The following is a 24,554-nucleotide window of genomic DNA, read 5'->3' as shown; positions in this document are numbered from 1 at the left end:
TGCCTGACAAACCTTTTTGGTGACCTTTTATGACAGAGTTTCAGCATTAGTGGATAAAGGAAGAGCAACAGATGTCATCTACCTGGACTAGTGCATAGTGTTTGACACTGTCTTGAACGACATCCTAGTTGCCAGATTGGAGAAAAATGGATCTGGGGAATGGACCACTCACTAGATAAGGAATTGGCTGGATGGCCACACTCGGAGAGTTGCAGTCAGCAGCTCAGTGTCCAAGTGGAGACCTGTGACGACGAGGGGCACAAAGACGATCAGAGGGCTGCAGCATCTCCCTCACAGGGACTGGCTGAGAGTCACCTTATAGTGGCCCTCTGCTACCTGAAGGGGGGGCCTACAGGAAAGCTGGGGAGGGACTTCTTATGAGGGTGTGTAGTGACAGAATGAGGGCAAATGGTTTTAAACTGGAAGAGGATAGATTTAGACTAGATATCAGGAAGAAATTCTTTACTGTGAGGATGGTGAGACACTGGAACAGGTTGCCCAGTGATGTTCTGAATGCCTCCTCCCTGGAAGCACTCAAGGTCAGGCTGGATGGGACTTTGAGCAACCTGGTCCAGAGTGAGGTGTCCCTGCCTATAGCAGGGGGTTGGAACTAGATGATCTTAAAGGTCCCTTCCAAGCCAAACTATTCTGTGATTTTTCCATGTTCTTCATTGGATTGTACTTTTTTTTTTTTTTTTTTTTTTTTCTGTCTTGCCTCTCAACACATAAGCTAGGAAACACGTAGGAATGGGTGATCCTTAGGACAGTAATTAACCTCTACTATACAGAAATTCATTGGAGTTGGTGTTTATTGTCAAAAATCAACTGGCAGTTATATATTTTATATTTCTCTTGTGATTAGGAATGATTGTTTGTACAGTATTTTGAGGAGAGAGCTATGCAAGTTCTTTAGAGCTGCCAATTACAATAATAATAATATGAGAGTTCTCCATTTGCCAATATTTCCTACCCAGTAAATTTACCATAAAAATTCATTTTCATGACCAGCACTGGCTAAATTGTTAAAAAACACATATCTTAACTACAAAATATAGTTTTTCCATGTTTTTATCCCACCATTTTTTCAGCACTCAATTTATTTATTTTTTTTAAACAGAAATTTAATAGAAAATCTCAGCTAATACCAGAAGATGGGAACAGGAGATGTTCACGTACAGTGCAGAAGTGAGGGATATAAAAAGATTACTTGCCAAAGCTGACAGGTTAGCCAAATACATGCCTAGAAACACTAGCAGGTGGCACATGATTATGTCTCACATGTTTGGTATTTTCTGAAGCATATCAGTCTACCACTTAGCCAAACTATTACAAAATTATTTTTTCATCTTGACCCTTAAGCTCAGTTGAATAATCTCCAACGCATGCTTTTGTAAGGGCAGATGAAAGGTTTAGTGTTAGATACTCTACTAATAAGGTCATCTAAATTATTTGCAAACTTGACAGTTCTGAAAAAATGTGTTATACACTTGTAAAATTATTTTATATGAAAATGTTTTATATACCTTCATATACAATAATTTAGTAGCTAAAATATACTCAAATGCAAGCCTTGCTAATGTGATAGTATAAAGAAATAACTTATATTTTTCCGCAGATTGTGGAAAAAAAATAATTTAACGTGCAACATATTTCCTATGCAGATATTTTGCTGCTATTAGATTCCAATATTTGCTTATATTACACGTCTAGAGCTGGATTTCAAGATTACAGATAAAGTCCTTTAATAATATTGCATGCAAAATAATTTCTGAATTGGTTACATATCTACCCAAGTTCCTAACTTCTATGTTAATCACCCAACTATCCAATTACAGTTGTACAGTTCTACCCAGCGGTAAATCTTCCTGGGAAAAAGGAAGCCAAACTAAAAAAGACAGTTAGTTCCTCCGAAATGGTATTTACAGTTCTCTGGGCAGTTTGATATTCACGGATATCTGAGAACATTCAATTTTAGACTTTTTCTATTGCTACCAGAAAATATTTAAGTGGTATTGCAATATGTAAAATAACTAAACCAGCAATTAATGTTTTAGAGGATGCACTGCAACACTAATGCCATTTTTTCTTCTCTTACAAAATCTAAAATAACTTTTAATTAGTTTCACTTCAAATGAATCAGTATTGGAAGACCATTTTATTCCTTAGGCTAATATGTTCAGGTCTATTTTGATGTTCAGTATTTGAAAATAAAACAAAATTACTTTTCTGCTACTCCCAAAATACAACTGATTTCTTAATCCATGCATTTTTTATGAAGCTGATTTAATATTTTATAACAAGTACAATGTAATCGTAAGTATATGGAACATTTCCAGTATCATTGTAATTTAAGAAAGCTATATTTCTCAATTTTGCAGTTAAAAATACTGTGCCTATCCTCTATTTCACACAAAATTTGAGAAGAAACTATAAGCCACATCAGTGTTTAACCAAGTGCCATAAATTCATAATTGATTCTTTTAAAAGAGTTGCTATATACACGACCTGTTAAACTTCAGGAGGGCTGAGATTACTACATAACACTGTTCAGCTAGTCTTTCATTTGCACAAGAAAATAATTGGTTATTTTGAAAGGCTGAATGTTTTCTGCCACAAAATTTTATGAGAAAGTTTCAGATAACTAAAACCTCAGACCTCAAATACGAGAAGTCTCAGATTATAGACAAATTGTGATTGACTACTAATGTTTGGTAAAGGAGTGTGTATGCCATTGTTGCTGCTTCCCCTTTCCCCCTAAGCAGAGAAATGTCACAAAGTAAACCCCACAAAGAGAGTGCAAAAGAACTCCCAAACACATATGCTTCTTCCATTTAAGACTGTTTTGGATGCTCTGTGTCCAGTGTTCTGAAGTAGGCTCCCTGTTTCTGTAATAGGTTGAACCTTTCTTGTCCACACTTATTCCTTTCATGCACACATGGATTTTCTGCACTTTGATATGTCCCAACCATATAAATTTCAATCTCCAGATGTCTCTCTGCCTTTTCCTTGGGAAGAAAACCCTCTCACACTGTTTATCAACAATATCTACATAAACCTTTCTTTCCAAACTCTTCATCTTAGCTCCTGGAAGAGCCTCCCTACATATTTTCATTATTTCACCTGTGTCTCTAACCAGTACATTTATTTCCCAAGAATGCTAGTACCCTCCACGTACAAAAATCTCAGTCAAGGAACCACTGTGCCTTCTTACAAGCTCCATTTCTGTAACTGGTAAGTTTGAGCTCCCTAAGAAATGGAAATAAATTCTTCCACCAGCCACCTGGCAGTCTCCTGTCTTAGCTCTGCTCACATTGCAAAGGGAATGATGGGCTGTAGCTCTTTCCCAACCAGTATTCACTGCAACACCTGCATTATAAGAACTAGACTCATAGCTTAGATTTCTTTGATATTCATTCTTTGAGCCAGTTTCCTAGGAGAAAATATTAGGACTTTTAGATGAATCTTAAGATGAATTTTATTTTTTTTTTTTTGGTAGAGTGGTTTTTGGTTTAGTTTGGTTTGGTTTTTTTCCCAGTGAACAGCCTCAGCTCTGCCAAAAAGAAGATAAAGCACTGGTACCCCTTATCCCCATTTCTAGCAAAAAAAGTTGGTGTAAAATATGACCCCTTCACTCTATTCCTTAATTTTTTTCACATGTAAAATGTAGTCCTTCCCCCAGAAATCTAATAACTCAGAAACATTCTTTTAATAGATAATGTAAAATCGGAAGTAAGCTATACAGTAGAATTCACTTAGTTGAAATATTAACAATTCTTCATTATAAATTTACCCAGTCTAGTCCCAAGATTCCTAACACAATGCTGTCACCAAGCTCACTGATCTCCCTTTATTGCCCATTCTTAAGCCAATGAGGAGACATGGCAATAAGACACATGCTTTATCTTCTGTTTCACAGCTCTGGGAAGCTTGAAGGTAGGACAAGGAGCCAGACCACAAAAGCAGATGCTTCCCAGTGGAGCAATTCCAACATGGTTGCTCTTTCACAGAGAAAGGCAAAACAGGGAAGGGCAAAAAGTCAGAAGGGAATTTCCCCTGTCTTAGAATTTTTGTCCTTGTCATTCTCTGCACGTACAATTCGCAGGACCCAGCAAGTTTGCTTTATACAGGATGTAACTGTCTTTTTAAGATGGTAATCTAACAGAGCCATAAAAAACAGGTATTTTTCAGGTTTTATGCAACTTTTGTGTTTGTAAATTAATGTTCTGGAGCCTTGCTGAACTGTAAATCGTGTTTACTACAGTAGATATCCAAAAATCTAGAAATGACTGTATTTTCTAATGTCTATTATTTATTTCATTTGATTTTTAAAATGTGCAAACAATGTATTCAATTTTTCAAAACATAAGCCCTCCAAAATGCATGCTTCTATATAAATATGATTGTAGATACTTAAATATTGCAGTCATAAATTTATTTTCTCTTATGTTGCATGTGTCATGAACACTTGCCTACAAGAACAACAAGAATGCCAAAAAATCTTCCAAGTCTGGCCAGAAGCGCAGTATTTATACTTGAATTAAAATTAATTCCATGTGCAGGCTAAAGTAGCACTCCATCAATAAAGCATTTCAACCACTGTCTGTGGTATGGCACAGAGGCATCTCTTTTCAGCTTTATCTGACACTAGGGATTTCTTGCTTTACATAGCTAAAAATTGACAGAGAACTATTTTAAGTATATCTTCAAGTACTTTGTTTAATTTATATCTCGTTTAAATAGCTATTGGAAGACTTGGGTGTACATTAAAACATGAACAAGTATACATTTGAATTCTGAAAACAAAGTCTTTTCATATGATCGAATTTTGTATTAAAAATACATCTTACCAGGTACTCACTACATGATCTCCATCCTAATTCTAGTTCTAAGACATTAAGTAGTTTTGCTTGTTGACGTGTTGAATAAAATACACTTATATCTAAAACGGAGGAGCGTGAAAAATTTATTTTCCTATTTGCCCTTCTCATACTTCACTCAAAATGCTTTCAAGCAAGTGTAAATAAGTTTCAGTACTGAATCATGCCCAGTGCTAAAATCCAAACATATCTATATGAAGGATCTAAAGAGGAGAGGGAGTTTGTGAACTACATCATTAGAAGCCATTTAAGAAAGAGGGTGGTTCATAGATATGCCAATGAAAAGATTTCTGGGAGTCCATCAACAGTAACGAATTTCAAATATTCTCTATGGGAGGATCTGAGGTTATTACTAAAAAGCAACATGGTTATATCTCTCAACTCTGAGAAAGGTACAAAGAGTTGAAACAGAGTTGAAACAGTTTCATGAGTTTCAAAGAGTTGAAACCATGAATCAGAAGCAAGCTATCATTTGACTGAAAGATTTTAAAACCACATCTTGGACTGAAATTACATGCAAATTAGAAAAAAAAAAAAAAAAAACCAGCAGAAAAAACCCTCCATAATGGAAATTGTATATGTAGTGTGTTCAGCATTAGGGATAGCTGAACAAGTTACGTGCTGGATGTCATACCAGATTAAACTCATGAAGACTTACTTTAGTGTAGCTAAAATGACAAGAATATAGAGGTTAAATCTAGAAAGGATGAAGCATAAAGAATTTAGAGACGTGTATTATCCATCCGTTTCTATGCCTCTGGCTATGGACAATAGCACAGGTCCCATATACATTAACTAAGAAAAAACACTGAAAGTGCATTAAAATACTTTTCTCCAGTGCTGAAAGGACTGGAAGAAGACCAATTTGTGTTTACTCCTCATTAGTAACTCTGTTGTACCAACAAGTACAACAGCACAAGCATTTTTATCTGTCAGATGTGTATGCTCTGTAGCTGTACTCAAAAAAATAAATAAACCAGCAATTTTATTAGTAACTTACATTACTTAAATTCCTGTACAAACTTGAGAAGGAATTTTTCCTGAGGGAAAAATATGACTAGTTTTAGAGTTTTCCAGAAGAGTTGAGGGGATTTGTTTTATTTTGTTTTCAGACATACACAGAAGCCTAAGAATCTTTACTTGTAGACTCCAAAAGATTTTCAACAACTCTGTGTAAAAAGCCTTTTTTGTTTTAGAGGATCTGTTTATCATATATTTTCTTGCTCACTAACAGCAACTATCCAGACACAAGACCATGTTAGAACTACTTCAGTCATGCGTTAATCATAGTTGATGAAAGACTTTAGGCAAGTATTCAGTTTTAATAAAAACTCCTGAAAGTTATTATCCACATAAAGAAATATCTTGGAAAGTTTCAAAAAGCAAAATAGAAACCTAATAATTAATAAAGAAATTATACCATCTTAAGTTTTAAATAACACTGAACAGATGGCTTAATCTAAGGGTCTACATAAGCCAAAAACAGCAGATAAAAATGCAGGAGAATAAGGGTGGGTGATAGGAAAGCAGACAGCTCAAGCCTTTAAACATGTGACGTGGCAGGACTATTGTAAAATTAAAAAAAAAAAAAAAAAGAAAGAAAGAAAGAAAGAAAAAGAAAGGATACAAAGGAAAAAAGTGGCTTTTTTTTTTTTTTTTTAAATCAACATTCCTAACTTACCCTTAAATATTTTGAAAGCTTCTGAATTCCCCAATATTCTGATGGCAAATCAGTGCCTCCTTCCTGGTGACGTACAGGCTGTTCTTCATCTTCATCAGTCTCTGAGGAACTTTCACTAACTTCTTCAAACACATCTGATGTTTTACTAAAAATGAATGAAGACCATCACTCACTTTGGATAACTATAAAGTGTTATGAACAAGTGTATTTTAAATAGATATAACAATCCTGCCTAATAATAGCATTGGAAACATGCAATTATCACTACCAAACATTAAGTATGGTGATAAATACAGTAAATACAGGGAATATTAATTAAACTTTTGAAGAAAAGACAAGTAAGTCATACCATTGCAAAGCTGGTTGTATTTTAACAGATTCAGAAGAAATAACAGAGACTTTCTTTTTTTTTTTCCCAGATACAGTACTCCTTCTCCGTTGTTCTTTTTCTCTTGCAGCTTTGTCACTAAAATGTAAGAAAAAGCTGTGTTTGGATACATCATATATCATACATCATATGAGTTTATGAAGCTGTACAGTAGATTACATTAAAAAGAAAACATGCTGTATGTTAAATGACTGATTTTATTTTATGAAAACAGTGGAATATTATAAAATTTGTATTATGCCAACCTGTATGTAATAAAAGATCAAAGAAGTATATGCAGTCAGACCACTGGTCCATCTGTCCTAGGATACCATCTCCAACCATGACCAATAGCAGCTTTCTAGGTAATAGTACAAGAACAACAGAGGAATACTTTCTTGTCCAGAATATTCCTCAGAAAACTGTGGTTCAGGGAAATCTTAAGTGTCCTCACACAAACAGTTTTGGATTTTTTTTTTCCATGAATTTGTCTGTTTACTTTTTTATCTCAAATAACTGAATGGCCTTTAACATCCTGTGGCAAATAATAATAATAATAATAATAATTATTATAATAATAATTATAATAATAATTATAATAATAATAATAAAAAAATATCTTTAGAGCTTAGATGTGTTTTGTGGAAAAAAATAGGTCCCTTTATTCTGAACTTTCAGTCTCACTGAGGCTTGCTTCACTTGATGTCCTGTGTTTTTGTATAAGAACAGACATCTTCTTCAGTCATTACTTATATTTTCAAATCTCTCATTTTCCTCCAGGCATCTTTTCTCCAGGTAGAGGAGTCCTAGTCTGTTTAGCTGTTCTTGACACTGAATTGTTCCACTGTTTTGACTGTGGGCTCAATATTATGTATCTTCCTTTCCTTGTATTCCAAGAAGAGTCCCAGGCCCAACTGAGCAAAACTTCTGGTGCTTTTTGGTTCCTGATTTACAATGTTGTGAAAATGAAATGTACTTTTTTGCCTGGGTTGGTCATACTAAAATAATAATAACACTAATTGCTAGTACAAGTTAGGGAGAGCTATGGAAAATTCAGTTATAAAGATAACTACTTACCTGTGGGCAGCAGAAAGCCCGATATTCTTCCACTTCATAGATGGTTCTAATATCTTCTTGTCAGTGGATCTGCTTTTTTCAGCAGAACTTCTCTTTTTCTCATATACATTTTTTTCTGTGTTATCATCAAGGTTTGGGGATTGGCCAGAGACTTTAGCAACTGCTTCTACATGCTGATCATCTTTCTCATATGTCGGTTCTTTAAAAAATGTAAATTCCTTACAAAAGGAGACATGGTTTGTCAGTCATACTTCTAAATGAACAATGGACATTAAAACAATAACTTATCAGCAAAATTTGACGTGAAGGGCTTAATAATGTATTTATTAAATGTAGAATTAAATTCTAGGCATAAAATGAGATTACCTTTAAAAGCATGAAATGTTAGATTAATCTGAAAAGTAACTGTATGCATACTAAAGGTTTTGAAATAAATGAAATAATTAGATTAGGAATTTCTTGAATAGACTTGAATATTGAGTGCATTTCAATTCGTAGTATGTTAAATAATTTGCAATACAAGTGCTCTTATAGAACCTAATGCCCAGTGAGTTTTAAGACCTGGTCATTCTGCTTTTTATGGACTATTTATATTAAAAAATATTTCCTTGCATAAAGCATTTACAAAAAAATCCCACCAAAAAAATTAATGAATGTAAAACTGAAAATAGGCTGTAATAAACTGTTAGACTTCAGTTCCAAGCAATTTAATTTGATATAGTTTAGAATTAATATAAATGCTTGCCATTTCAGTTTTTTTCATTTTCTGTCTCTCAAAAGAGGCAATGGTAAACAAGTCACACGCCAAAACAGAGCTGAGTGGCACCTAGCAATCCTTCAGCTGTCAATGTCTGGTACCATGGCTGATCAAAAACATCCAGACAGCAAAGACTCTTGTCAACTGTTATTTTCTATGGGAACACATTCAATTTTTACAGGAAAGATAGCATATGATTGTTACTTATTATTGCAGCTGTCACTACCAGATAGGCAAAGACATTCTTTTTTGTATCTGATTCAAGGCAGTTTTAAGGAGACTGACACAGTATGGTCTGTCTTCCATTAGTCTCTGATGAGAATCGGCTGCTCCAGGCTTGCTATCCCAACTGTCTAATCGTAAATTAACTCTTGTTAATTCTGCCATTCTAAAAAGATACTCTAAACAAGACAATTTAATGTGATTGTCAGGGAATTGATGCTGCAGCTAGACCAGTTAAACATATTTTTAAAAGTATACTTCCTACAGCACTGTATGCCAACACAGCACTTGTAAATGTTAACAAACAAAGCCAAGAAGATATTATACAAATTAATTGGTTCTGCAATATATGTGTACATAGCGAGCCTTTTCAAACACTCTTCTTCTCAGAAAATAAACCAAAACTATTTCCAGTTGTACTTTATTTTATACAGGCAATCTTGAAAATAGTTTTTCTGTCCCTTTTATAGTTCTAGAGCAGAGCTGATTTTCCTTTAAACGCAAATGTAATGCTGCTCTACAGAAATAACTCATTTATATTCTAATTTTAGAATGCAGATTGTACTAAAATAGCTCATAGCAGGGCAACCGGATATTATATTCCTGAACTGTTAAAGTGGCATAGCTGACACTCTTCAGTAGAAACTTCTTTACACTATCAGGAAACACTGAATCGATGATTTATACGACTACTAATGGAATATAAAATAAATTCTATTTGTTTAGTCTTATTTAACTTTTAAACATTTAACTTTTAAACATAGTTACAGTATATTTAGCATCTCTATCACCATTTAGATTTAGAATTGTGGAAGATACTAAAATATCACTTTATTTTACATTTCATGACCATCACATGAAGCCAAATCACTTTGAAAACACATTAGAACAGTAACTATCTAAAACATTCACATATTGGCCCACTTATGAAATGGAAACCAATACGTAGATATAAAATTAAAGACATATTTGCATACAGAATATATAAAATCCACTTTAGAACTTTAGCAGTCATTGCACTTTTGAATGAAACAACTTACAAATTTAATTCCATTACCATTACTGTAAGCTACTGCACCTATGAGTACAATTTAAAATGTACTGTTCTTTCAGAACTGTCAAATTATCTTGTCCCAAAAAAGTAAATATCAGCCTTAAACCTCGCCAAACTGGTACCTGAGCATACAAAAATTTCCCTGTTAATGTTTTCCACCTTAAAATAATTACAATTGCATACCAATAACCATAACAAAACTTTTGACAGGTTTTAGCCTGTCTGCTATAAACACAACAGAAATCTAAAAAAAAAGTGGGTTTGTTTTGTTTTTTAATAACAGGAATGATGGAACAACTAAAATTGTAGTGGCACAATCGATTCTGTTTTAACAAACAAAACATGATGCTCCTTACTCCAATTTAGAGCTCTAAGCAAATACCAAATGCATTTTTGAGTGTCTGAAACAACAGCAACTGTGTAAGCTGGACACGTAACTCTTAGCTCTGAAATTTAAATCGTAGTTCTTGTAAAAAAAATTGGGCTACTTACATTTGAGTAACAAAAAATGAAGATAAAAATTCAAGTGGTTTTGATCATGGAAAAATATTGTCATAAAAAGTTGACCTTTTCTGTAAGGATATCATATTTTCCTACTCTGACATTTCCAGTGTTCCATAAGGAATATCACCAGAAGACAAGTAGAATTTTTTATGCAAAATTAGAAGCTGACCTCACATGCTGGATCAACCTCATGATACTGTATGATAGAACTATAACTGAAATACTGTAGTATCTGCTTTCAAACAAAGAAAACAAAAAAACAAAAATGTACATCCACAATTCTAAAATGTAAGCAATTTTAATAACACTAAGTATTACAAGGGCTAGTATTAATACTACTATTGTGGTTCCTATTGACTTGAGCCATTTTTTAAATGCACACAACAGCTGTTCTTCCCTTTATTTCTTTTTATTTGTTTCTTAAGTGATTGGGCTGGGTTCTGCTAAAACATGCTAAGGTTATGACCAGCTGCATCAGGCTTGCAGATATCTTAGCTTCCAATGGAGGTTTATGCAGCATTCAGGCTGATTCCAGAGGGAAGATGTGTTTGTGAGGTTTCGGTGAAGCCATGCTACAGAGGAACAGGCTGTGTAGTTGAACAGAAGGAGTACAAGCCCTCTCCACAAGTAACAGAGTCCAACGCAACTCTGTGCCTTTTAAGCAGACACTAAGACTTCCTTTTAAGTACACAATTCATGGTTTTATCACAGAATTGTTATTTTCAAATAAACAAAAGCTAGGAAGAATTACACCTTTCTGAAGTCTTGAACACATATGCACGTTTTATTCAAGACTACACATTAATAATTATTGCTTATTAAGAATTGTATCTTCCATTTCACTACAGTGGAGCTAACTCACTCAAGCTCAAACTGATCTCACAGAAGGTTTAGACAAGCTATAAAATAAAGTCTGCGATGTCAGTACTTCCTAACTCACAACTAACTGAATGTAAACTGGCAGCTATTGCACTTAAAAGTTACATTGCAATTATCAGGAAGGTAAGTTGGTTAGAATAACAAGCAGTCTGAATTCAAGGCATGATTAGAGTAAGGATAAAACTTACTACGTCAGTAAGAGAGAATAACTCCCTTTTTACACCACAACTTAATTATTCACAAAAAGAATATATTTGAGATTTGAGAAAGCACAAACTAAAATAATGAAGGCATCTCACATTTCAAAATTCTGCATTTAATCAAAGATTTAACTTTGATAAAGAACATAAACATTCAGGACTATAATGTAATTCTTACCAATATACATTTGTACAAACTAGAATATACACCTAGAATCAGTATATACATACCTGCTTAGCCATATTTTCCACAAATTTAGGTGATCTTTCTCTTAAAAATGTGACAATATCTTTATACACATCACTTTTTCTTTCATAGTCAATTTCATCTTTACCCTTTATTTCACCCTTCAAGAAAGAATAAATTCAAGTTATTAATAGTATTGCTTAATTTAATCTGCATCGAAAAAACACTGCCAAAGAGTACACAGGTCATCCACGGTAAAGAATTAGGTGCAGAAGCCTCACACTTAACACAGTGTTCATCATCAGTAACAGGTAGTGAAGATGTATAGATCACCTCTACGAATCCCAACAGATAATCAATAATACATGCAGTTCTGCAAGTTGAAGTTCACTGTACTGCACGTAGTTCAACTGAAAAGGATTCAGGACTCAGAGCAAAAAAAAAAAAACAAAAAAAAACCAAAAAAAACCAAAACAACTAAATGTGAGCTATTTTTTTAACTCTTAGGAAAAGTAGTTTGTAAAGTTATACTTGATGGACATGAGTTTCTCTTCAAAATATTGGTCACTGCTTAAACTACATAAAGGACTATTAACCCTATACAAAACCTATCTGCAAAGAGCTAACTAGAATGAAAAGCAGACAAAAAGAAATAAAGAATTTCTAGAACAGTTCCACTGAAAGGAGAAAGAATTGCTTATATCTTATAAGAATACAAAAGCAAGCTATATATATGAGTGACAATATAAAGCATCATCAATATTAGCCATACAGTAACATCACATCCTAGATCAGGAGCAATGAAGACCTAGAGATGTACCTAGTCCCACAGTACATTTCAATAGGAGTAGCGTGAAGGACTTCAGGCACATGCAAAGACAAAACAAGCTCTGCTATCAGAAAGTGTTGAATAAACTCCTGCTATAAGACTTAAATAAAAAGCACTCTAAATGTATGGGAAAATTAGTATATTATTCCTTCCCACTACTTGCATTACTATTTCTTCTCCATCAGTATAAGTAAACTAACCCTACAGGTCTTACAGCTTCAATACCATTACCCCAAACCTAATGGACTTTTTATTTTAGCAAATAAAAGTATTTGTTACTCCATGGTACTCCTTATTATTACTTACTCCATTTAAAAACACTCCTGCTGTGCTGCAAGTGATACACAAAGGATCAGTGTCATGTGGTTTGATGATTAAGTAACAAATTTCCCCGTGCACTTGTCTCCACGGAGGAGCTCTGCATCCATTAGAGAATGTGTAATCTGTAACCAATTAGCATTAGTGTTTTTATCCAATTTAGAATTATATTTTCATAGTTATGCCTAAAGATTAATATAATACGCATGCAAATCAAGCTCCCAGAACAATATGTTACACTTAAATACTCACGCTGTTGGGAATCAGCCATTCAGTCATACAAAACTGTGCACCATGGCCTAATCCAACAAAAAACTATGACTATGCCCAGCACGTTTCATGTTCAAGGACTCAGTTTATAACCTCTACTTCTAATGAAGACATACAATGAGAAATTTCTCTAAGTAAAGGCTAAAGAAGCACATTCCATATCTGAAAATACATTTTAATTTATTTCCTATCTTTAAAGTGGAAAAAAAAACCCACAACTTAAATTTATTAATGAAATTATTTTTAAAAGTTTCACATAACAGTCAAGTACTTTAATAAGGGTATAAGTAAACATTAGATATGATAAAATTTGGACCTGATGTATATTCCAGTGATTCCAGTACTGTATCCTCTCCTTTCCCAGAGAAATTCTTGAGAAGATTCACTTCATTATTCACAGCAGCTGGATTTAGTCTTACGTCTCTGCAATTAATAGAAAACAGTCTAAAATCTATTCATTAAAAGGATGTGCACTGAGATATTAAAATCTAATATAATAGGATTTTTTTCCTGTCCACTAAGTTTTAGTAGTAGCAACTGAGATCTGGGGATGGGTCACTTACCACTGATTTTCTTCATTTCATCTGTTAGTTCAAAGACATTTAATTCACAGCTAGGAAGTTCTTGTAACTTTGAAACAAACTCAATGTGTTTTCATGAAGAAGTAATCAGTTCCTTGAAAATATTTAACTGTGACTTTGTTATTTGTACAAATTACTTCAATTTGCTATGAAACACAAAACATACGCAATAAAAAAAACCTAAACACTTGTAGGCACACACTCACATACCCACACCTACAACAAAATCTTTAGGGAAAACAATTTTTCAGTAACATAGCAAATAGTGAAACTTATTTCAATAAATATATTTATATTACATGAAAAGCACATGTTGTGGGTTGAAAACAATCTAATTTAACAATAAAATGAAAGAAATGCATGAGCTGACATACTTATGTTGCATTTGAAGTGCACTTACTGTGAAATGTGTTTTAAAGAACTGTTAAGGAGTTGTATATCCAGCTGATGAAGAAGAATAGCAATTTTCATTTTCATCTCTGTTTGAGGATCATCATCATCTTTCATTTTTTCAAGTAAACGCAACATGGATGTATCTTCTCCTTCAACAGTCCCATATTCAGGGCCAAGAATTTTAACGATAGGATCTCTGTTAGCTGTAAACATGAAATAGAATCCATATACTAGGGTACTACACTAAAAAGAAAAGATTAGTTAGCAAGACTGACACATTTTATCTTTATCTTATGTTATTAATTTACAAAATTGTTTAAAAAAATCATGAAATCAAAAGGTGATTATTAAATACTCCCTTTTATCAGAAGGCTGCTTTCCTGTAAATATGCCCAGTTGATCATCAAAACAGGAAATCAATGGGCTTAACTTGCCGAAAACAGATCATTTGGGAAACAAGATTTAGTGTTAAAGAAAGTATTTAAAGCTTTCTAGGAGCGTTCCCAATAGCTCCATTACTTCCTCAGCTGTGCCAGCTGTCCTTTTTTTGGTAAATAGTGACATAACTGCATGTCAGTGGGTTTTACAAAAATAATTTGCCCTCTTCTTGAAAATGAAGTCCCATGCAGCTGTGAATGTATCAGCATGATACTCTGCCCATATTATTCATCTCTATTATTCATGGTTGATCACTATCAGCAACAGGACCCTGGGTTAGATGCATCTTAAGTTTGATTCAGTGCATTTACAGTTTCATATTGCAGATCCAATTTCTACTAACAGCACAGAGAAATACTTCTGATCACTTCTACTTCCAGTGAGAGGGGGATATCCAGTTCTGCATAGGGATCTTGTCAGTTGAAAACACTAGGACTAGAATATGAAACAATAAAAGTAGCTGTGTCTGTATTTTTAACAGTTCTTGTGAGAAGGACCTGGAAATGTTCACCATGAAGCTCATGCAGGTAAGAATGTCTTAAGCATATGAGGTTTTACTTGAAAATCCTTACAGGGTGTAACATTTTAAAAGGGCACTAAACTATGGACAAGGAAAAGGTGGTATTAACCTCAAATGATACATTCTTCTTCTGCAACTTAAACCTACTGTCTGTTGCAATACATTGTGTATTATTCAGTATACATGATTTTGAATATGCAAATCAGCAGTTTAATTTTATTTCATATTTCTCTGTTACTGATTACTGTGAAGTAAAAGAACAAACTTCCTTAAGTCCTGGATCAGCACTTTCAGTCACATTCTTGAATCAACACCTTTTCATATACCTAAAATGAAGGCAATGCATTTCCTTCTTCAGATTTCATAATCAGAAATCCAAGGAAAAGAGAAATTTTTTAAGAGAGAGGAAAGACTGAGGAAAAAAAAAAAAAAGAAGAAGAAAGAAAACCTTCAAGGCATGCCTGTGCTTCCTTTAACTTTTTTTCTACAGCAATTTGTAGCAAATGGGACAGCTGGTCAAAATTGCGAACTTTGAGATTTGAGGCTGTGAGGAGAAGTAAGGGTTGTCCGTCTTCATCTTTGGCTTCAGACTGAACAGTTGCTTCACTGGAAAAAAAGTAAATTATATCTTTTTAAAGTAGGAACAGCAAATTTTAAAAGATGAATCTTGAATGTTATTCAAGCTTCACATGATAAATCATTACAATTTCTTTAAAATGTATTTCAGTAAGCTTCGAGGGTAAACCATTTTATTCAGTGCAGATCACACCTGTAACTCATTTGCTTTACCCTGGTAACACCTTTAAATAGAATTTTGAAAGGCTGAATTTGTGACAAACTAGCCGCCTTACAGGACTGAAATGTTTTCAGACAGCATCCATCAGAATCCCTCTGAAGGCCTTTCTTTAGGCTTAGGTTACTATATTTTACAACAAAGCTTGCTACTTCCTGTCTCCTGCTTCTGCTTTTTTAAAACTTCAAACAGTATACAGGCATAAATACTGATCACAAGAAAGATTCAAGTAGCATAGAGAAGGGCTGTATTTTTACCATTTTGTTAGATTTAAAAACAGGCATATGTCTCTGGATTATTAATTTTTCAAGACTAATTTTTAAATTCTAGAAGAATTCTTACAGTATTTGAAAAGTAAGTCAGTCATAGCAGTATAACTGCTATGCTGATTAAGACTGAAACTGTGTTGGTATATTAAAACTGCCTGCTCATAAAGAACTTGGAAACTATAGTTCCCAAAGAAGCTGAAATTCAAGATTGTGCTTGTTAATCCACCTCAAAAGCAGCATTAAAACCTATACTTCTAACATTTTTGGGAGTCACAGAGTTAATCACTTAGGAACCTTGTCAGAAGTTGTAAGAATAGACACTGCAATTTATACAAACTGCTAACCAGAAAGGTCTGTATCACAACCAACACAAAACAGTCACAAACTCTCCAAAACAAACAAACACATTTTTAAGTTAAAAATTTCAATATATAACAGTAAAGAATCTCACCCACTTTAGCATCTGAAATACACTGAAGTTTTACACTGAATTAGTACAATTTCACTTTGTTGTTCACCTCCGACATTTCAAAACATGCTACAGTTCAGACTTACTCTATCTCATAACCCTCTCCAAATGCTGAGCAGCCCAACTGTGTTTTCCACTCTAGGGGCTCCCTGAAGACGAATGCTGCTTCCTGGGGGTGTCTAGTGCTGAAATCCTCTGCAAACTTAACAATCTGATTTAAAAGAGATTCATTCAGAGGAGTGATTTCAAGCGTGCCAGTTCCAGAACCGGCAGCAGTCCACTGCGCCGCTCTTGCCAATGCCGCTCCCATGGTCTTGGCTTGTCTCACAGGTGGACACCTTATCAAACAAACACAGAGAATGACTAAACTGAGCTCTTGAATGGTAAGGACAATATGCTGTAATTAGACACAGCTGTAGGTTTCCTTGTTCACTGCAGGAGAGTTGGATTAGACAGTCTTTCAGGGTGCCTTCCAACTCAAATGATTCTATGATTCTGTAACAAACGTATGTAGGAACTGGATTCTTTTACTTCAGGTAAATTTCTGAAGGGGGGATTGAAGAAAAAAACTTGACAAATTTTTTAAAGTGATAGGGGAAACTGGTGGGAAAGGGATGAAAAAAAAAAGAAAAAACTTTCTCACCTTGATTAATTCCTGGCACCATTAGTAACTCAGGGAGCTGACAGCAGATCTGTTAGGACTACAACATTCATTTTCACAGAATCATAAAATGGCTTGGGTTGGAAGGGTGCCAAGGCTCATCAAGTTCCAAACCCCCGCCACAGGCAGGGCCACCAGCCTACAGATCTGGCACTAGAGCAGGTTGCCCAGAGCTCCATCCAACCTGGCCTTGAACACCCCCAAGGAAGGAGCATCCACCACCTGTCTGGGCATTCTGTTCCAGCACCTCACCTCCCTCTCTGTAAAGAACTTCCCCCTGAGGTGCAATCTAGATATTCCCTCCTTGAGCTTAAAACCATTCACCTTTGTCCTATCATTGTCTACCCGTGTAAAAAGGTGATTAATACTGGAAGGCTGCAATGACGTCTCCCCATAACCTTCTCCTCTCCAGGCTGAACAAGCCCAACTCCCTCAGCCTGTCCGAGCAGGGGAGGTGCTCCAGCCCTCTGATCACGGCCCTCCTTTGGATCCTCTCCAACAGCTCTGCATCTCTCCTGTGTTGGTGACCCCAGACCCGGACGCAGTACGCCAGCTGGGGCCTCACGAGGGCGGAGTACCGAGGGACAATCACCTCTCTGTCCCTGCTGGCCACCGCTCTGCATTCAAAACAAGAGGTTCTTCTTGCAAAGTTGACGCCGCTGTTAGAAACTGTGCGTGCGAGGGAGCCCACATATACAAATCCCCCTGTGACTACCCCCATTTACTTTCTTTAAATGGAGGGGATTAAAAGAAGGTTCCAGACCCGCCCCTCAAGCCTGCGGTGGCCATACCTTGCCCTGGACGAGCCGCGCCGGCCCCCGCCATCGCCACTCGGGCCGCAAGCGAGGCGATACGTTGCTATGGCGACAGGGACCGCGGCAGCCGTTACCCGGAGCAGCGGGTAAACAGCGGGAGCCGCCGCGCCTCCGGGCAGGGGGCGGGAAGGGCTGAGGGGAAGCGGCGCTGCCCGAGTGCGGTGCGGCACTGGGGTCTCCCCGATGGGGTTCGGCGCTGTTGTAGCGGTGTTGATGCTGAGGGAAGCTGAGGTAAAAAGGGGGCGGAATTTCACGTCGTAGAGCGGGCGAGGCTATGCTCGAAGACATATGCAAAATAATAAAAGCAGGAATATGTTTTTGGTGCGGAATTAAATGAAATCATTCAGTTGGTTAAAGTTGCTTCACACCAGAGTTTAAAGGAAGACCACTGACTGCTTCGTAGGTTGAAGTCGAGCCAATATAACTCAAACCTTTCACTGGCTTTTGGTCATTACAAGGAAACAACTTTAATTCATAAGGTTAACGTGGACCATTTTTATTTCTTGAGTCAGTGTGACAGATTATGCTTGAAATGCTCTTCTATTAAAGAAAATATAGCATGAAATTAGTGCTTCAAGAAAGAAGCAAAGGAAATGAGGGTAAGCCATGCCAGTGATTGAAGTCCTCCCCACATATTAAGGGCAAAATGATAAATATCCAAATGTCCCAGCCCAGGCACAGAGAGGAAAGCAATGCTGTTCCCTCAGGCGTGAGGCCAAAATGCCTGTTGTGTGGTGACAGCCAGCTTCAGCCCAGGAGGAATGGTTACGGATGCATCCTGGCTGAGGCTTGCGAGCTGCATTCACCTTACTGGTGTGCATCTCCTTCCAAAGGCATAGGAAAAGAATCTGTTCAAGGGCAGTCTAGCAGAAGAACCCAGCTGTCCCAACAACATAGAGTTAACACGTCCAAGAGTTATTTTACCAACTGAGAGCTCAGCTGGGTAGGAAACCGCTAATAATGAGGAAGGTCAGGAAATGTATGGGGGACGTAGCTTGAAGAATAACAGTGTGGGATTAATGCATTTTTTCATTGAGACGATTGTCCATATACATTTTACTTACTGAACCTTTCCAACAATAACTACAGATGAGTACATGCAGTCTGCATAATAATGACTTAAGAATAGCATTGGCTTTTCTTGCTTCGCTGCATAAGATTGAGAAGACGGAAAATGGATCTTTTGATCAGGTGAAAATGAAAGGGCATTTTTAGTAAAAAGCCTGGCTTAGGACTTAACGCAATTATTATTATTTTTCCTTTTTTTTGAACAGTGTTGATGAAGGCACTTCCAGAATGGATTACACCTCTTCTTTTTAGTGAAATAATGACCATTTAAAAGTTGAAATCGATAGGCAGAAGGTGCAAACAGCAAAACATGGAAGGGGATAAAAGCATGTTGTACCATGGGTGGTGAGGAGTGAAGACAGTGAGTTTTCACACAGAGCTAAGTATTTTAAGCAAGAAGTCGGTGGAGTAAGAAATAGAATTCTTAAATGAGATCACTCTGTTCTACTGAATAGTGAGAAAGGAAGATATTTCAGTGGCTAAGATAAATGGCATGTTTTCCCCTGACGGAGTGTGCATCTCCACTGACCATAAAAGGAATGTGGCTTTGTTACCAATGGAACTTCCTGTGGGGATAGATAAGTTAAAAAATGAACGTGCAGAACATGTCCAGTGAGCCAGCAGTGAGGAGTCTGGTAATAGACATTAGTGGGCTATGGATGGTGTAGAGGTTGGAGGTATTCTGCCTTATTTCTTGGTAGCTCAGCTGTTCTCATAGGAAGACTGCTGAGATACTAACACTTCTGAAGACTACTCTTCTGATTCAATTTCTAATCTTATGTGATTACTTTGTGTTTATTTGGTTTTGCACCTTTACCATATTTTCAACAGCTATTCTTCATCCTTAGTTTTTACTCCCAGTTTTGAAATGGAGATTTTTTTCTTAGACTTCACTTCAGTAGACTAAGCAAATTTAGCTCTTCTAGTCCCTGCTTGCAATTTATTCATTTCATTTATCTTAGTATCCCTTATTTGTAGGGATTTATTCATTACATTTATCTTAGTATCCCTCTCAGTAGGAAGTTATTTTTCTTAAGTAGCTGTGACAATATTACTGATGCTATTTTACCAGGACCCCTACAATGCAATTGACTGTCTTCATCTCTTTGGAGTTCTTCAACTTCTGCATTCTGTGTTGCATTTGTTTTTGAGGTCACGTCTGTGGTTGTTGTTGTCTTGAAGTTGAATTATACAAACAGTTTTTTCTCCCTTACTTTATGTGCAGCTGGTGAGTTAGTAGCTTTCTGTAGGTTTTAAGCAAAATATAGCAGTTTGGCCTTACAACATCTAATTCCATTTGTGAAGGAAAGAAAATACAGCATACTGTCTTCAGTGCCAAAACTCTTCATTCACTCCCTTATGTGATAGGAGCTATTTCTGTTCCTGCTCTTGGTCTCTGTGCACTGTAGTCTTTTGCATATTATCTGATGTAAGTTGGCTGTAACAAGTCATTGCTGCTGTTATTTCGCTGGTAATGAAGCCCTGGGTTGTGTTTGGGCTTGTTTTGCTGGATGACAAAAAGTCATGCCTTCTTATATCAGCTGTCACAAAAACGTAAGCACTTAGGAACTCTCTCACTTTAGCTAGACTGAAGGATATTATTATTTAATACCACTTTTTGCTTCTAGCAGGTTTCATTTATCAGTGCTCTTAGCACAAGAATATGAACAGGTATCTTAGAAAGTTTTGTCTCAGAGCTCAAATTTTGAGCAATTTTTAAAGGTTGTGGAAGTATTCTTGTGGTGACTTGAAAACACAGAAATCAGAGACTTGGTGAAAAATGTGTAGTCATTTGCACCATTTTTAATGTAAAAGATAAAACAGTAGGTGAAATGTTTGCCTGAGCTTAGTCAAAGATGAGATCATTAGTTACTGGCACAAAGAAGTGGGGAATATGAAGAATTTGTTAACATGGAGAGAAAGGCGGTCGGAAAATTTTTTACAGTCTCAGAGTTGCAGCCAGAGTGTGTATGCAGTTTTGCTTGTGTACTTTTTCCTCACATTTCAGTAGAATGCTTTTAAAGTAGAACAGTAACACAAGTTTTAAAAAGCTGTTGTAGAAGCTTACATAAAATAAAAAGGCCATTCAAGATAAATAATATCATCTATTCATTCCTTTAAATAGCAGTTCAGCTATTCACGGGCAGTTTGTCAGACAAGTTAAAAATCGGGAGAAAATGAGTTTGTATTTGTCAGATTCTGTTGGTTGCTCATTAACTTGCTTTTGTTGCAACTATTTACATATTTTTGGCATTCACGGAACAAACAAAAGTTCTGCTGTTTTGATGAAGAGGTAAATGAAAGGGAAATAGGGAAATAAAAAGATCTAGTTCTTGTTGCATTTACTTTGTTTTGTATGTGTATAAAGGCAATACTTAGGTGCTTAGAGTTGTTAATGAACGTTTTAAATGCAGCTTAATTTTTTGTAATCTGTTGTTACATCTTTTTACAGTAGTGTTTTGCAGAACAGCAGGGTTTCAACTTCAGAGCTCTAAGAGAATGCAAAAAGAGAGAGGAGGTGATGAGTCTGTTGATATCTTTTCTTTCAACTTTCCTTTTCATAAAAAAAAAGCATGCTTAAAACCTATCCTTTGAGAGCAAATGACTACTCATTTTTCTCTGAGTCTCTGATTTCTGTGCTGTGATCACCTGCTTACCTCTTGTTTTCTATGTAATTACGTGCTTCAGAGAGGCCAAATGATGTCAAGTGAGTTTTATTGAACATTGGACACTATTCAGTATAGTTTCTTGGCTCTTGAAATTAAAGAAAGCTGTAAAAAGTCAGTTTTTCAAGTGGGAGTTAGTGCAAGCAAGAAAAAGGTATGGTGTTTTGTGCACGGGTATCCAGCAAAGAGATGGTTACTTCAACAGTCTTCAAGAAAAATGAAGCAAGAAAATATTTTGGTTAGGAAGTTCTGGATGAGTATCTGGATAGTTCTTTTCCCAACAATGACAATAACAGAGATGCTGCTGTTCTTTTTTAGACATGGCTTCCAGATGGGAATCGTGGCATAGAGTCCAAGATTGAACATGATTTAATACGGTTTTTTTAATCAGTAAAGAATATAATATTTCAGAATATGAACTTTGTTACTAGCCTGTGCTTCCATCTATTTTTAGATAATTGTTTCTTCTCTTATTTCATTCATTTCTGTTTGCCCAAGTCTTTTAAGTATTTCTGAGTATAATTTGGAGGAAAAAAGCCCAATATTGTTTAATAACCTTAAGACTGGGACTATGTCATAATAACATTTGGAGTACCAGGTAAGAACACTGTGATTTTTTAACACATGGTAAATTCCTTCATATATTTTCTTTGTAGCATCAGAACAAGATATGGTTCAGGTTGTCACAGATTTAAGCATGCTGAGATATCTTTTCAATGAAACCCAGTCTTTTTTTTTTTTTTTTTTTTTTTTTTCCTGAATTAGTAGTACTTTACTGGGTAATTATTACACTGAATGATTTTTCTGTTAAATTTCTACACTATCACACTGTATCCTCTTCACGTGGTATTTCATCTTGACATTTATCCTATTAAGATGTGTGAACATGTAATAGCAGTGATAAAAGCTTTAGAGAAAGACATTCTGGAACACAGTTATGTGATTATATATCTCAGCTGTACCTTTTTTCAAAATGCTGATTGTAGAGAAAGAGTCACTGAGGTATTGGCTCCATACGGCACCTTCACTTCTTTGTGTAGCAGTGCAGCCCTTAGTACATAGAAAAGATTAATGGCCGATTCTCTTTACATTTCTGATTTATTCTTCCAGGCTTCATTTTTTTCCTTTTTTTTTTTTTTTAATGATATTTCTCCAGATAGAAGGAGTATCTTTGCATTCTGATGTTAATATAAAGTGCTTTTGCTAGAGCAACTTAATTATTTTGACTTCAATTGCGTTGCAACTCAGTATTCATACAAACTACCCAACATTTTTTGAAACTTGCCTGTTAGTTGAAGTATAACTAAAAAGTGAATAGGGTTTCTGTATCAGTATACAGAAATCTTTTAAAGCTTCAATGTCAATCAGGCTTTATAATTTCTATTATAAAAAATAATGGAACTTCAACAGTTATACTTTTCTCCAAAGCAGGAGAGATTCGACTTTTTTCCCAGAGCAGCCTGTGCCAAGCAGTAACCCCCAAATCAAGCACCCTACTGAGGACTTCTAGAACCCTTTCTCACCTTTGCAGCTTCCAAAAGGTTTTGTCTGTCTGCTCAGTAAAACAGAAATCGGGGAGTTAGTTTAAAATGCAGGAAACAAAATTGCTACCTCTGTTTATTAGTTACTGTGGGTGGTTCTGGACATTGGAAATAACTTGATAATAAGAGTAGTGCTGCAGACCAGTGTATCTCATGCCATGATTGAAGGGTGTTTTCTGCTTTCAAACGTAATCCTTTGCAAGTGAATGCTACTGATATGCCCAAATGCCTTTGCTTTCCTGCTGGTTTTTAAAAGTTCTCCCCTTCTTTCAAGGGAGAAAAATGAGAAAGGATTGGGCTGTTTGTTTTAGGGTGAGAGTGTGAAAGGGGGATTGGTTTAAAATTAGAAATAGTATGTCATAAGTAATCTCCATTTAAGGATTTCTTTTCCTAGAGGAAAAATGAGAAGTATTGGTGGAAAGTATGTTGGGCTTTAACTTGGCGGTATTAATCAGGAAAGAGAGATTGACTGTTTCGTAAAGAGCATTTTCTCACATGAAGTGCTGATACAAACATGCAGAAGACACTACACTACATAATCTTATTTTTAAAAGAGTGAATTTAAAACCTTTTTGAGGTATTCATCTTGCAGTTACCACCGTGATAGTCCCGGTTCACTCTGTAAGCAATCACCACTGCAGAATTACTGTTCTGGATAATTCCCTGCATAGTTCATATGAAAATAACATAAAAATAATTAAAAAAAATAAAAACTCCAAATCATTTTTTCCATTATACAATCAGAAAAAAAGGCCAAGAAAAGACATCGAGGCTCTTTCCCCTCTTTGTAGGTCATTGTAAGGCAGAAATTCAAGCACCTTGGAGCAATCACAGGTTTTGAAGAGACTGCTTCTATCATTTATGGTGGTATGGTAATATTATATGGGAAAATGTGAAATGGTGAGAGGAAGGCAGGTCAGAATAAAGCCAAATCGCTACAGGGTTTGAGCAGCAACTGGCTGTAAAGTTAATGTGGAGCTGAAGCTGGTTGTTGCGAGACTGAGCGTTAATCCAGCGCCTGGTAGAAAAATAGTTTGTCTCAGTTTCTGCTTCACTGTGGTTGTGTTCTGCAAGCTATTGAACAAAACAAAATAAAACCAACCCTCTATCGAGTCCAC

General features: G+C 35.8%; 1 protein-coding gene across 7 annotated transcripts in view; it reads right to left on the bottom strand.

The window, feature by feature from the left end:
* ARMC4 (armadillo repeat containing 4) overlaps nucleotides 1-18,186 on the bottom strand; it is a 71,397-nt gene extending 53,211 nt beyond the window's left edge. For 4 of the 7 annotated variants that reach the window (XM_040694362.2, XM_003640636.6, XM_040694371.2 and 1 more), the window contains exons 1-10: nucleotides 18,138-18,186; nucleotides 16,772-17,023; nucleotides 15,603-15,760; nucleotides 14,204-14,399; nucleotides 13,539-13,645; nucleotides 12,941-13,077; nucleotides 11,850-11,966; nucleotides 8,003-8,220; nucleotides 6,908-7,024; nucleotides 6,559-6,703 (exon numbers count right to left, since the gene is read on the bottom strand). In XM_040694362.2, coding sequence (XP_040550296.1) covers nucleotides 6,559-6,703; nucleotides 6,908-7,024; nucleotides 8,003-8,220; nucleotides 11,850-11,966; nucleotides 12,941-13,077; nucleotides 13,539-13,645; nucleotides 14,204-14,399; nucleotides 15,603-15,760; nucleotides 16,772-16,995 — 1,419 coding nt within the window. In that variant the 5' untranslated portion in view covers nucleotides 16,996-17,023; nucleotides 18,138-18,186. Of the gene's footprint in view, nucleotides 1-6,558; nucleotides 6,704-6,907; nucleotides 7,025-8,002; nucleotides 8,221-11,849; nucleotides 11,967-12,940; nucleotides 13,078-13,538; nucleotides 13,646-14,203; nucleotides 14,400-15,602; nucleotides 15,761-16,771; nucleotides 17,024-17,328 lie in introns of all 7 variants that reach the window. The other 3 variants (XM_015282066.4, XM_015282067.4, XM_040694382.2) reach the window with 3 other exon arrangements.
* Between the last annotated feature and the right edge of the window lie 6,368 nt (nucleotides 18,187-24,554).

The sequence above is a fragment of the Gallus gallus genome, chromosome 2 (genome assembly GCF_016699485.2).
Source record: "Gallus gallus isolate bGalGal1 chromosome 2, bGalGal1.mat.broiler.GRCg7b, whole genome shotgun sequence".
NCBI classification, from domain to species: domain Eukaryota; kingdom Metazoa; phylum Chordata; class Aves; order Galliformes; family Phasianidae; genus Gallus; species Gallus gallus.
Note: the sequence above shows the minus strand (reverse complement) of the source record. Positions and strands in the feature narration are given on the sequence as shown.